The 14,349-nt window shown below is 46.1% G+C and overlaps 1 protein-coding gene across 1 annotated transcript in view; it reads left to right on the plus strand.

Annotated features, from left to right (window-relative positions):
* Positions 1 to 14,147, plus strand: part of SMYD2 (SET and MYND domain containing 2) — a 57,333-nt gene extending 43,186 nt beyond the window's left edge. Inside the window, exons 6-12 of the mRNA XM_055233908.2 lie at positions 989 to 1,056; positions 3,957 to 4,059; positions 6,523 to 6,633; positions 7,945 to 8,065; positions 9,016 to 9,190; positions 11,194 to 11,302; positions 13,718 to 14,147. Of these exons, the coding sequence (XP_055089883.1) occupies positions 989 to 1,056; positions 3,957 to 4,059; positions 6,523 to 6,633; positions 7,945 to 8,065; positions 9,016 to 9,190; positions 11,194 to 11,302; positions 13,718 to 13,798 (768 nt within the window). The 3' untranslated portion in view covers positions 13,799 to 14,147. The remainder of the gene's footprint in view (positions 1 to 988; positions 1,057 to 3,956; positions 4,060 to 6,522; positions 6,634 to 7,944; positions 8,066 to 9,015; positions 9,191 to 11,193; positions 11,303 to 13,717) is intronic.
* Positions 14,148 to 14,349: the final 202 nt, after the last annotated feature.

The raw sequence follows: 14,349 nt of genomic DNA on the forward strand, positions 1-14,349 counted from the left end.
AGAGTTTCACTGTTGTTGCCCAGGCTGGAGTGCAATGGCGTAATCTTGGCTTACTGCAGCCTCCGCCTCCTGGGTTCAAATGATTCTCCTGCCTCAGCCTCCTGAGTAGCTGGGATTACAGGCATGTGCCACCACACCTGGATAATTTTGTATTTTTTTTAGTAGAGATGGGGTTTCTCCATGTTGGTCAGCCTGGTTTTGAACTCCCAACCTCAGGTGATCCGCCCACCTTAGCTTCCCAAAGTGCTGAGATTACAGGCGTGAGCTACCATGCCCAGCTGGATTTGGATTGATTCTTTTCTTTTCTTTTCTTTTTTTGAGACAGAGTCTCGCTCTGTCGCCCAGACTGGAGTGCAGTGGCGCAATCTCGGCTCACTGCAAGCTCCACCTCCCGGGTTCACGCCATTCTCCAGCCTCAGCCTCTCTGAGTAGCTGGGACTACAGGCGCCCGCCACCACACCCGGCTAATTTTTTTGTATTTTTAGTAGAGACAGGGTTTCACCATGGTCTCGATCTCCTGACCTTGTGATCCGCCCGCCTCGGCCTCCCAAAATGCTGGGATTACAAGCATGAGCCACCGCGCCCAGCTGATTCTTTTCTTTAAAGACACAGTGATTCAGTGATAGGCTCACGATCATATAACAAAGCTGTAGCAGAATTGAGATTAGACTCCAGGTATCTTAACTCCCATGCAAGTGTGCAAATGTCAGTCCTCAGAGTCTTGGGGGTCTTTGGCATGCCTGGGCCACTGTATTTAGATGGTAGGTAGGCTACACTAAGGGATGCATCACAATTCTGCTTGTTTGTTTATGCATGGAACTGATAAGTAAATTTTGTTTGAATGATAACATGGGCAAAAGAAAGGTTTTAAAACCACCACACCAAAACATCTTCCTTATTTGTTAAAGGTCAAAATTTTTAGTAATGATCTCTACCCAGAGAGAAGCTCCAGCTCATTTTTTTCCTTTCTGCCTTTTTCTTGCTGCAGGTTAACTGTAATGGCTTCACAATTGAAGATGAAGAACTTTCTCATTTGGGATCAGCAATATTTCCTGAGTAGGCTGAGTTTGACTTCATTTCTTTCCTTTTTACTTACTTAACACTAATTTGATTTTTTTTTTCATTTTTAAATAACCCACCTAACTGCATGTGGCAGACATGAAACTCCAAGTGAATTAAAACAGCTTTTTAATCTGCCAGGTTTCAAAATATTTCCCCTACACTTAAGGATCCAAAGGTAGTAGTTAAGAGAACAGTTGCTTGTTAAGTCCTGCTAGGCAGAGAGCTGTTATTAAAGAATATTTTATAGTGTGCATAGAAGGAACAGCTCATGCCCTGCTGAGAAATTTGCTTTCTGCCTATCTGTGGTTCTGGAAATCTTTCCATTTCTTATGCTCAAAGTGAAACATTAATTGCCAACCAAGAATTGGCCACAAGCTTGAGTACAGAATACATGAGCTTCTTCTCCATCTGTCCTTTTTGATAAATACCAGTACAGAAACAGCACAATTTGGAGGGAGAATATGCTGAAGTAGTGGGCCAGATAAAAGTTTCAAAGAACTATAGGATTTTCTCTGGACTTGAAGAATACTTGAGTAATTCAGCAAAGGCTAGCCAGTTGACAAATGGAGATCTTTATAGATCTGACTTTAATGGATTGCCAAGAATGATTTTGCCTTTGTCTGTCTCATGGAATGAGTATTTCCAAAATGCTTCAGTCCCTGAAATCAAACCCTTGCTTCAGAGATAGAGCCAAGGAATTCATCATGCATCCCCCCACCCTCCAAATTAATCCACATTGTAGATAAGTTCTATCTAGAGGGAGGTTGCTTAACATATACTGCAGGGGCCTTTGCCTGTAGGTTGCCACATAGGTAAGAAACCCTTAACACTCATGCATTTGCCCTGAGTGATGTGCCTTCCCTTAGCTATGTGCGTCTCTGCTAGACGCTGTGCATTGTGTAGTTCAGAAAGAGAAGAATCTGTACAGTCTGTGTCTCGTGAGCAGCTGTCATGGGCTTACTTGAACCAGAGAGACTAAAAAGTTTGTTCATGTAATATTTGTCCTTGGGGCCAAAATGGCATCATCTGCAGTTGGAATTCTGGTAGTGAGGAGAGGAAAGAAGCTTTTTTTTTTTTTTTTTTTTTTTAACTTTGGCCCCTGGGAAAAGGCAGGAGAAAAAGAAGGCATTGGACCCACTGAAGAAGGTGTGTATTGACACCTTTATAACTGAAATGAACTATGGAATGTCTCTGTTCTCAGTATCTTAAAAGACAAAGATTAAGAGGTGCTGCTGGGCGTGGTGGCTCACATCTATAATCCCAGCACTTTGGGAGGCCAAAGCGGGCAGATCACGAGGTCAGGAGTTGGAGACCAGCCTGACCAACATGGTGAAACCCTGTCTCTACTAAAAATACAAAAATTAGCTGGGCATGGTGGCGCACACCTGTAATCCCAGCTACTCAGGAGGCTGAGGCAGCAGAATCACTTGAACCCGGGAGGTGGAGGTTGCAGTGAGCTGAGATCACGCCACTGCACTCCAGCCTGGACAACAGAGCAAGACTCCATCTCAAAAAAAAAAAAAAAAAAAAAAAAAAAGAGTGAGGTGCTTTGAGGATTCACACCTGTCAGTGGTTGCCAACAGAATTATGATACCAAGAACATGCGTTGTTTCGGGGTCTTTGCCTTAGTGCATTTCCCCCACCTTCATTAAAGAGATACTCGAGTCTGCCTTGAACTATTTAATACTTCCACAAGATGGTTTAGAAATGTGCTTTTATTTTAATACAACTGCCTTTCGATGCATTTGTTTATTTGATTTCCTAGGGCCTGATTCCTTGGGCATCACTTTCCAGGAAGCCAAGCGGGCCTTGGTGCAGTGCAGAGGTGGCTCTCCCCAAGGTCAAGACCAGGAAGTTGCTACCTGTTTATCTCAGGCACCAGGCCAACCACATACTTTGCTTAGGCCTTTGGCAACCAGGAGGTGGGGGAGTGCACTTGGCCATAGCCAGCCTGGGGCACTTCATCTTCATCAGGCTTCGAAACCCCTTTCCCTTTTTGTGTTCTCAGAGCAAGCAGGAGAGGGGCTGTGGTCTCTGGAGGGTCAGGGAGGTGACATTGGCCACCAGAGCAATGACACATGGCTGTGAGTGCCCATAGAAGCATGAGCCCCAGTTTCTGGGCAGTTTTAATTGGGGGAAAAAATCCCTTTGGGCTGAAATCATATCGGCATTGTGATTTCAAAGGCAGCATTTTCAGAGATCAAGCACTTTTTCCCTGTAGTTTAGAAATTTCTGTTCTCAGAACTTTGACCTTGATATAATCAGAAAGCTCAAAGCACCTCGCATAGGCGAATCTCTCTCTCTCCTTCTCGCTGTCCCTGAAAAGCAGACAGTGAGCAGCAGGAGCAGTAATGTCCCAATTTTCCAGATGAGGAAATTGAGGTGCAGAGAAACTCAGACGGGTGTCTCCGGGTCTCTCAGGGGATCACACACCCTTCCTCCCTTAGGAAGCTGGCATTTCTCAACATCTGAAAAAAACATGTGAGAAATAATCCACTAATACAAAAAGCTGCTTGAAAACGACAACGCACCTGTCTTTGACAGTGTATAGTGGAGTAGCAATTAGCTGTGGGTATTGGGTTCTGAGAGCTGCATTCCATCAGGAAGGAGTATTTGTGGCATTTGTTGTTTTTGCTGTTGTGTGTGTTTTGGTTTTGGCTTAGATAGTACTTGAACTGTGGATTTCAGTTTTTAATATGGTGAAAGTCGTAGATGGTAGATAGGATTATCAATGCATGCAGAACAACCTCTTAGAATATGATAGCCAACTATTAGATTTTTAAAAAATGTCTTGCAAAGATTCAGCTCCTCTGACTTAGCAAATAAGTAGTGAAGGAGACTAAACAGTCTGCCTATCTCATTTTAAAAACCGGGTTTTCTCTTCTGACTGACAGCGTTGCATTGATGAATCATAGCTGTTGCCCCAATGTCATTGTGACCTACAAAGGGACCCTGGCAGAAGTCAGAGCTGTACAGGAAATCAAGACGGGAGAGGAGGTGAGTTCATGGCTATGGGTGGCTGCAGCAGGGGGCTTGAGACTGCTCTTTTAAAAGGCAATGTGGACAGATCCCTGCAGTGTCACTTGACAGTATGAGCTGTGAATGCCTCCAGCAGTTTAGTTGAGTCTGCCCCCAGGCTCTCGAGGAGTCGGTGATCAGATATGTGACCTGTAGCTTAGATTCCCACACTTTGGGGCTTCTGTTTTGTGCTTACCATTTCCATCTCTGGTCAAGAAAAACAGGAAGTAATAAATTTGAGTCAAATTTCTCATAAAGCTTTATAGAGATTTAGAGAGGAAGAAGACATTTACTACCAAAATGACCACAGTCAAACTTTTGATTATCTTTAGAGTCTCTGTATCCCTATTGCCAAACAACTGAGCTTTATTTTATTTTATTTTATTTTATTTTATTTTATTTTATTATTTTATTGTTTTGGTGAATTCTTGCTTGTTCCCCACCATCCCGCGAAGGTCCAAAGCAAAAGAAAGCAAGCGACGCAGCAATAGCTAAAGAGCTGGCACTCCAAGAGACACATCAGAATTTTGTGTTCTAGCAGTTCCACATCTGAACTTCAGGTCGCAGTTCACTTTTTAGGAATCTAAATCAAAGGTCCAGGTATATGCAGTAACAGGAGAAGTCAAGGCAGTCTGTGGCCAAGGGGCACCTTAGTTTCCCTCCTCAGCTTCAGGATATGGAGAGAACCAGCTTTCCCATCACCTGCTCCGCGATTCCCTGTTCCCTTCCCGTGTGTGATTCCTGACGACTTCATGAGGCATCTCACCTGGGAAGGGCTGGCCTGGTGGATTGCTGTAGTATGCTCTGTGTTCTTAAGTAAATTCCCAGCAAGACACATGAGTTTTTAGGAACTTGTAATCACACACTTAGGTTAAATTTCAGTTTAGCAATTTGTAATGCTATTTTACGTTGCATGCCTGGATATTTGAAGTGTAAAGTGTAACTGTCAGTGTGCTGAATGAGAAGTGCTTTGCTTTCTCTGGAAGGCGCTCACTAATCCATAGCTGCACTGGGAGCTGAAGCCCAAGGTGCAGGCAGGTTGGCCCTTCTACCTTCAGCTAAATCCATTATGATGAGGGTGTGTCCCCTTTCGGCTGGGGTATCTGAGTTTCCAGAGGTCTTGTGGAGACTGCCCTAAAGCCTTTCTTGCAACAGATAATTGCAGCCAGTCAGAATGCAGTCGCCCAGGCTCCAGTGCGCCTGTGGGCTGACTGCAGAGGTGAGCGGGTTGTCACCTAGGCTGCCTCAGGCTGGCTGTGAGCAGTGGTACTGGAGTGGCCTTTGTCGCCATCTTCTGGAAGCTTCTGTATGTTGCACTGTGTGTCAGTCATTACAGAGATCCTCGGCAGGCTCTTGCGGTGTGAGGCAGGGCAGGGGAGGCTGCGGTTTCCTTTTGCCCTCATGTTCTCCCGGATCTGAAACGCAGTAACCCATTTTTGGGAAGTCAGTGCTTTGGGGATTACTTACCCTTCAGAGAAGGAGAAACCCCATTCCCCAGGGTTTCGGGGTAAGCTGCAACGTGTCCAGTACCTCCCCATGGGCTGGGGAGAGCTTAGCACCCAGCCCTGCGCGTGTCCTCCCCTGCCTGCCTGGTGGTGCCCGCGGTCACTGGCACGCTAGCGGCTTCGTGAAATCCATCTGTTCAGTCAGACATTTGCCTGATTGTGTGGGATGAGCAGCCAGTGCTGTCCCAGTGAGTAGATAATGGACATCTAAATGCTGGTCTTCTCCATATGCTCCAAGTCTTAGTTACAGACCCCATTAGGAAAAGGCAAGGACGGTGGAGCCCCATGAACCAAAGGTAAGGACTTTCCAAGCTCCCTGCCCTGCAGGATCAGGAGCTGCCCGCTGGGCCAGGCCGCAGCATTCTGGTGTCCTAGAAGTTGTGTTTACCCTCTGCTGGCCCCCCAGAGCTGTGGGTCCCAGCCCACCGAGTGGAGCCTCTTGCTCCATTGCCAGTTGATGTGAGGAGAAGGAGAACTTAGCTGCATGTGTGTGGCGTATGCGTGCTCATGCCCTCCCCTGCACGCAGCATCCAGTGATAACGGCAATGAATCATTTGTGCCGTCTCAGGTAGTGAAATATGAAACTACATGAAGGCCAGGCAGAGGCAGCTGAGGGAGGCAGGGATCCTCTGAACCCTCCAGGACACTGTTTCAAGGACTCCTTGATTCTACAGACTCTTTCCACTAACCTGCACCTTAGCTTCAGCTCCCAGTTCAGCTGTGGACTAGTGAACGCTTTCCAGAGAAAGCCAATGTCAGGTGGCTGCTCAGTTCAGGAATTCGGCGCCTTAAAGCAAACAGCGCATTCCTCCGCTGCAGCCCACCTTATCCTCTGCCCCCGCATGGATACCACCGCAGGTGACTGCAAAGGCACGGGAATGACGAGGATTGAGTTTACCTGTAGCAGACTGAAGCTTTATCTTTTTGGACCCTGTAGGTTTTTACCAGCTATATTGATCTCCTGTACCCAACGGAAGATAGAAATGACCGGTTAAGAGATTCTTATTTCTTTACCTGTGAGTGCCAGGAGTGCACCACCAAGGACAAGGTAAGGTTGTTCATTGGGCAAGAGCGGTACTGCACTCTGATCTCAGGACCTCTCTGCCGAAGAGCTTGTCTGACTTAGCGGATCTCCTCTAGGATCTTTTTGACCCTTTAAACCTGAAGGGGTGGCCTGCCCCTCCACACCTGTGGGTGCTTCTTGTTAGGTGGGACGAAAGACTTGAGAAAAGGAATAAGACACAGAGACAAAGTGTAGAGAAGGAAAAGCAGGGCCCAGGGGACCGGTGCTGTGCTTACAGAGGACCCACACCGGCACCGGCCTCTGAGTTCCCTTGGTATTTATTCACAATTATCTTTACCATCACCGGTGCTGTGCTTTGAGATGTATATGCGAACCTCTCCATAAACCTTTTAGCAGTATTGCTCCAGCAAGCCCCATCTTATTCCTAAAGGCGGTTTTCACAATTATCTTTACCATCACCGGTGCTGTGCTTTGAGATGTTCCATCGCCCAGGGACGGGCAGAAGACAAATGTTTTTCTTTTTCTCTAGATTAAAGAGAATGGTGATGACCTTTAACCATAAGCAGCCTTTAGGCACTTGTTTAACAAAGCACATTCTGCACCACCCAAAATCCTTTTAACCTTAAGTCATCACAGCACATGTCTCTTGCAAGGACAAGGTTGGGGGTAGGGTCACAGATTAACAGCATCTCAAATACAGAACTAAATGGAGTCTCTTATGTCTACTTCCTTCTATATAGACACAGTAACAGGCTGATCTCTCTTTTCCCCACAAAACCCTCCTTACAAAGACAGCCAGAGGGAATCCAGTTAGACCAGGTCTCTGTTCAGACCTGCTCCTAGTAGCTAGAGAAAACATTTCCATTACAACTGTACAAACAGGAGAAGGGTCTGCCAAACTGCTCTTTCTTGAAAAGAAACAACTGCTCAAAGGAGGAGGGGGGAAAGCACATGAGTATAATCTTTAGGCTTTCCAACCTGTTCACCAGAATATGTGGAAATTTCCCTGGCATTTTCCAAATTGTTCCGTCAATGCCATCCTTCCTTATTCTAGTGTCTTGATTTGTAGATGTGTAAACACGTATATCTGCCCATAGCCAACACATTTTAGATAAGGAGTATCTAGAAAATTAATCTTTTTGTTTTGTTTCTGTAAAAAGGTAATGGAGTACTGAATTTCTTTAGATGCATTGCCTGATTTCCTTTCATTCTTTTGTAACCTTGGAAGGGGTCAGAGTCGACCGCTGTGTGGGAATGTGTATTCGATGAGAGGTTTCCCTATCAGTGTGGTTTCCATGGGCGGTAACACCTTGCCCTTGTGGACATTTCCTTCAGGATAAGGCCAAGGTGGAAATCCGGAAGCTCAGTGATCCCCCAAAGGCAGAAGCCATCCGAGACATGGTCAGATATGCACGCAACGTCATTGAAGAGTTCCGGAGGGCCAAGCACTATAAATATATCCTTTACAACTGCCCTGATAGCTTATTATCCCTCGCCAACAAGACAAGGTGGGAAGTTGGAAAGAGGGAGCAGGAGAAGGATGGATTTAAGATTCTGAAAACCAAAGGAGGAATGTCTCCTAGGAAATGTGTAAAGGCGTACTGACCACCCACAATGTGGTGTCCAGCCCATTGGAGTTGTATGATCTTATTTCCCCTTATTTGGCTAGTTTGGCTGGGAGCCCCATGTGGTGGAGGACCGTGAAGGACAGAGCCTTCATGGCCTTGTGCATTGGGTATTTTACTTTGGGCAGGCCACAGTGCCAAGGGCCTTGCTTATTTCAGCTCTCCTCACTGGCACACTCTGAGCAGGGACTTTGCTCACTGCCATGCAGCAGATGAGGAAACAGCCTGATAGATATTAGTTTGCCCAAAGGACACAGCTGATGGTGGTAGGATCTAGGATGTTGTCCCAGCTCTAACTATCAGAATCCATGTTCTTAACCATTGTATTGTAGCATTTTCTTGGGAGTTGAAAAGGGATTCGATTTGTACTACCCTTTAGAGGGTAGAATTTAAAACCAGTGAGAGGAAATGAGAGAAAGTCACATTGTTTCTCAGCATAAGAAAGAACTTTGCCACAGTGAGAGTCGTGCTCAGGGTTCCAACTTGGGTGAGGATTTGAATTTGATTAGAATCGTGATTTTAATCAACACTGTTTACATCAGAACTAGGAGTCTGGACCCTGCGGCTAAAATTCTTGAGTTGAGCGGTTCCAATCTTCAGGTTTTCATTTGTTTTTTCTGGAGAAATGTAATTCCTTTCACTTTTGCTTGGCTTTCTGTAAGTTACTTTTTCATGGGGTAAGGGTGAGAGTGGAGTGGACTAAAGAACTCCTTGAACCCAGCCTGGGGGGAAGCCTCCAGGCAGCTTGGGCCCGGTGGCTGTTTCCTTGACTCCACAGCACCCCCTAGTGAGCTGCTGGAGATCTGCGAGCTCAGCCAGGAGAAGATGAGCTCTGTGTTTGAGGACAGTAACGTGTACATGTTGCACATGATGTACCAGGCCATGGGTGTCTGCTTGTACATGCAGGACTGGGAAGGAGCTCTGCAATACGGACAGAAAATCATTAAGCCCTACAGGTGATTGCAGAGGCTGTTCTAATCATTCACAGAGTGGAATTTGGTTGTTTAGAATGTATACGATAGTGTCGTCTTCCTGCCCTTTGCTGAGACTTGCTTAGCGCAGCTGCCTGTTCGCTGCACCCACATCTGGAGGTGCTGGTGCAGGGCACTGCTCCCGAGTCAGGCCTGTTCTCACCACCATCCCGAGGAGACAGGTTGAGGTTATGCAGCGGATACTGGGGCAAGATCCCTCCCAGGTCCATCCAGGGCCATATCCATAGCAGTTAACTCAAGCTAATTTTGAGAAGCCACTAGTTTGCTTCTTTTCCCATCCACCACTTCGAAGTTTAATTACTAAGTGGTGGTCTCAGAAACCCTGCTTTTCATCGTTACTCACACCATCCCCTTCTTTTGCTTTTTCAAATTACAGCCCCAGTTTGCAAATGGGGAAGCTCTGGGACCAGTGGGTTGACCATGGCTATCTAACCTCCCCACCCCAGGTTTGAAAAAAAGAAAAAAAAATCGCTTTTTAATTTGTAGTAATAATGAATATTAGCCATGGAGAGATTTCCTGCCTGAGAGGGTTACTAAACCTAAAAGTGGGTGACAGACGGAAGTTGTGGCTTTGTCATCTGACTCGGACTAGACACTTCAGGGCTGAGGTGGCCTAGATGGGATCACTGGAGCTCTTTTTAAAGGCATCGATGTTATGCATTTACAGGGTACGTCCAACACCAAGTGGGCCAAGTGAATCAGGGTCGCTGGGCATTAGACCCAGAAATCTGTGTTCCAGAAGCATCCCAGGTGTTTCTCAGGAGTTTGAGAAGCCCTCAGTCTCCTTCCACTTCCGAGATTAGGGTTTGTGAAGGTTGTGTGTCTGGTCTGAATGTCCACTGCCCACTCCACCCTCTACTTACCCCACTGTGCCCTGATTAGCCAGCAGGGGGAGCCCAAAGGAAGCCAGCTCTTAAAATCTCCTCTTGGAAACAATTTGTTAAATTGGGGATAAACTCAAACCTTCCCTTTCTCTGGAGTGTGTGAGGAAGTCCACTGGCTTCATGCACAGTTCTCTGTGTGAGATCTGTAGGGAGAGAGGAGCAGACAGACAGCATCCCAGCCCTATGGTTCTCCCAGCAGGGCCTTGCTGTGCTAGACCCATCTTTATCTGCATGAGCCCCTCCCGGAAGCCCAGCTCCTGTCTTCTGTGGGGCCGTGGGTCCCAGGGCTACCTCCTGCCCAGGAATACGGCTAGAACATGTCTTTTCGGACTGCCTTTCAGGAGACACAGGGTGGAACAGCCTAGCCTTTAAATAAACACCTCTTACACACACATAAACACACACACTGGCTCGTACCAGCTGCCTGTGGGCCCTGTTCCTAGGGAAATGGCTGTTTCCCAGGCAGACCCCATCAGTCAGCCTTCAGGTACAGCCAGAGAGAACACCTGCTGTATCTAAAGCCCCTGCTGGACAATGGGGAAAGAACATCCAGAAGACACAGGAAGTGTTCTGACTTCAGAGCACTTACAGTTTTGCTAAACCAACCCATATCATAGTGTGACAGAAAGCTGGGGTCTTAAGACACATTGGGGTGTGTAGGGGTTTGGTGGGTGGGTGTGTGTCTGAGTACCTAAGGTGATAGGCCCAATTGCTGCCTTCATAAATGGGACATTTACTTCACAAGCTGTTTTCCCAGGGTCTTCCTCTGGGTATATCTGAAATATAAAAATCTGGACTGGGATTGAAGGTTGTATTTACAAATGCTTTTGAATAGGATTTCTCCTGCAGTTGTTATGTAGCTTTTCAGAAACGCACAAACTACAAATAATGAACAACGTCTGCAATGATTCAGCAGGGTGGCAGCATCCACACTCTCCACCCAAACCCTGGTGGGATTTGGAGAGGCCACTGGTGGGCAGAGGTTGGCCCTAAGCATGGCAGCCTCCGGCTTACTGCGCCCAGCCTGTGGGGTGGCTCAGTAGCCGCTGACATGGTGGCCTGTTGTCTCTTCTCTTGTTCTAGTAAGCACTATCCTTTGTACTCCCTCAACGTGGCCTCCATGTGGTTGAAGCTAGGGAGACTCTACATGGGCCTGGAACACAAAGCCGCAGGGGAGAAAGCCCTGAAGAAGGTATGTCTGTAACTCGGCCTTAGGATTCCCCGTGGCCAGACGGCCTCCTTAGCGCGCCTCCTTCATGCCTCACCAGGCTGAATGGCTGAAGCAGTGGAGGGTGGGCAGCTCTCACCCACCCTCTTGCCGTGGGAGCAGCGGGGGTGGGTCCTGCAGGTGAGGGTGGAGTGAGAGAGTGCACCTCTGCTGTGCTTGTGTCCAGGCCTTCCTCGAAGGGAATGGGTGCACACATCCAGAGGGCTGACCGTGATCACAGGTCCAGCCTGTACCTGGAGGAATTCTCCATTTGTTTGCCCTTTAGGATTTTCAGAATGTTGACCCCCAATTGTGGTGAAATCAAGGAGGTAGGATGTGGAGAGTTAGGGTTAGGATGTTAGAATTGCGCATTTGCTGTTTCTAAAATGCAGTTAATCATCCTCTTGGTTCATTGAGGACCAGTTACATATCAAGACCGTCGTGTGCTTTTCCTTTGAATTCTTACAAAAATGAGAGGCTTTCCTGATGAAGAAAGTGAGGTTCAAGCAGGTTAAGTGAGTAATAGCCTAGGGTACATGGTGGGGCCTTCATTCAAATGAGGGTCTAAGTTGAAAGCTTCAGCTCCTCCCACTCAAGCTGTGATGAAACTGGTGGTGAGCCAGGCCCCTGGGCAGCATTTGCTTTCAGTTTGATGACTGCCCTGTGCTGCCCAGGAGCCAGGCCCCGACCCTCACATCATGGGAGGTCAGAGTCATCATCCTAAGTATTGATTCTCATTGTTTGTGATGTGGAATTCGCAGTCAATATAGTGTAATTTAGGGGACAGTCCATTTACTCCTGTAAGAGACTTTATAAAATGCTGGGGCCATGGACAGGGCCTGCAGGCCTAATCTTTCACCTTCTCCAAAGTTTCCCAATAGACTATTTGGGAAGATGGGATAAGGCCCACATCCCAAATAGAAGGGTCAGGGCACAACCAGGCTGGAAGGGAGCACAAAACAAAATTTTCTGTTTTAAACCATGGAATTTGTCTTCTGAGAATTAGCCATTTAGGTCACAACTGCAAAGTGTGTCAGGTGATTAAGTAATAGATCAATGAAGGCTGGAGCAGATCTGAGCAAGGAACATGAGTCTTGAAATGAATGCCTGGGCAGGGTCGGCACCTGAAACAGGTGATTTCCGAAGGCTTGCACTGTTACTTGGCCTGCCTCCTCTTGGCTTGAGATCTAAGAGGAGAATATATAATAGATAGGAATGCCTGTCATAGTCACAGGCCATTAAAAATTCTCTGAGAGAATACTTTTTTCTCTGAGTAATTTGGCTGAATACAAAAGAGCAAATACGTTCTTAGAGATGACATTTGATATAAACTTCCTGTATGCCAGGTGCCGATCGAAAAACTGTATCTGAATTAACAACCCCGAGAGGTAGGTATTATTCCAGTTTTACAATTCAGGAAAATGAGGCACGGAGTGAATAAGTAAATTACCCAACGCCGCACAGCTAGGAAATGATTAAACCACTGGAAACTTGACCATTTTACATTGCCTCACTATAAAGAAACCTTAAGTACATTCTCTAGCATCCCTCAATGAAACCTGCTACCTTTCTTTAAGTTTTTAGAATATGTATTAAAAGGAAAGAGTATGCTTTTCAAAAGGGAAAAATAGTTTAACCACATCTTGCAGGTTAGTAATGTCAACTAAAAATCAAAATAGCTTTGATATAAAATTCACTATGGACTTTACCAGCATCACCTATTTTCTGGGTTGAACGTAATCAAAAACATTAGTCCTTAAAGCATGTTTTACTGAAAAGATCTAGAATCTTGGGGCAAGAGAATGTCATGAAATCGGTTTCATGACATCGTTTCTCCAGCTGGATATTTTTGCAGAATGTTTTACCCAGCAGTAGACACTGGATGAGTTGGCTACCAGATAGTCTTGTCTCCTTTTTTTAAAAAAAACCAAGGTCAGGCATGGCGGCTCACGCCTGTAATCCCAGCACTTTGAGAGGCCAAGGCAGGCATATCACGAGGTCAGGAGATCGAGACCATCCTGGCTAACACGGTGAAACCCCTTCTCTACTAAAAATACAAAAAATTAGCCAGGCGTGGTGGTGGGCGCCTGTGGTCCCAGCTACTCGGGAGGCTGAGGCAGGAGAATGGCATGAACCCGGGAGGCGGAGCTTGCAGTGAGCCGAGATCGTACCACTGCACTCCAGCCTGGGCGACAGAGCGAGACTCTGTCTCAAAATAAATAAATAAATTGAAAAAAAAAAAAAAAAAAAAAAAACCAGGTCCTGGCGGAAAACATAGGCTCTAATGGCCAGTTTGCATCCTGTGCCTTAAAGCAGAGAGATCCAACTTAAAGTTACCCCGGGTGGAGGTGTGAGGAGATTGGCTTCTAGGCTCTCATTGTTTGTCTTGCTCTTTCCTAGGCCATTGCAATCATGGAAGTAGCTCACGGCAAAGATCATCCATATATTTCTGAGATCAAACAGGAAATTGGAAGCCATTGAAACTATGCAGCATTTCAGTTTTCACTTAAACACTTAGTTCAGAAACCTTAAAGGATTTGAATATTCCAAATTGCACACGTCACTCCAGCATCTCTGTAAAATAATTGGAATGAAAATACTTCTTGCACTTAAACATTGCACATGCCATACTTTGAGGTTAGTCTGAATCTTGAACTTTAATACCAAATTAATTTTGAATGCTTTTGTTTCCTAAGAGATAATGGCATGGTTTCATATGTTATACTTTGGACAGACAGAGTTTTAAAAATGGAATTATTTTTTCTTTCATGCCTCTTGTAATGTTCTGAACAAACTTGAATGATGAAAGAAAATAAAAGAGATATCAGTATTTGAGGTTTGTGTTTTCTTCTGTCTCTGGGGAGGATTTCTCAGTGGTGGTGGGAGCCCAGTCTTGGAGTGGAAGTGACACCTGCTGTCCATAATTCAGCAAGCTCAAGTCTTTCTTCTCCCTGGGACTGGGGTCGGGCACCCTCTTTATTCTGCAGTTGCTTTCGTGGTGCTGTGCCTGTGGAGGAAGAAAATGGGAAGAA

Source organism: Symphalangus syndactylus, chromosome 19 (genome assembly GCF_028878055.3).
Source record: "Symphalangus syndactylus isolate Jambi chromosome 19, NHGRI_mSymSyn1-v2.1_pri, whole genome shotgun sequence".
In the NCBI taxonomy this organism is placed as follows: Eukaryota; Metazoa; Chordata; class Mammalia; order Primates; family Hylobatidae; genus Symphalangus; species Symphalangus syndactylus.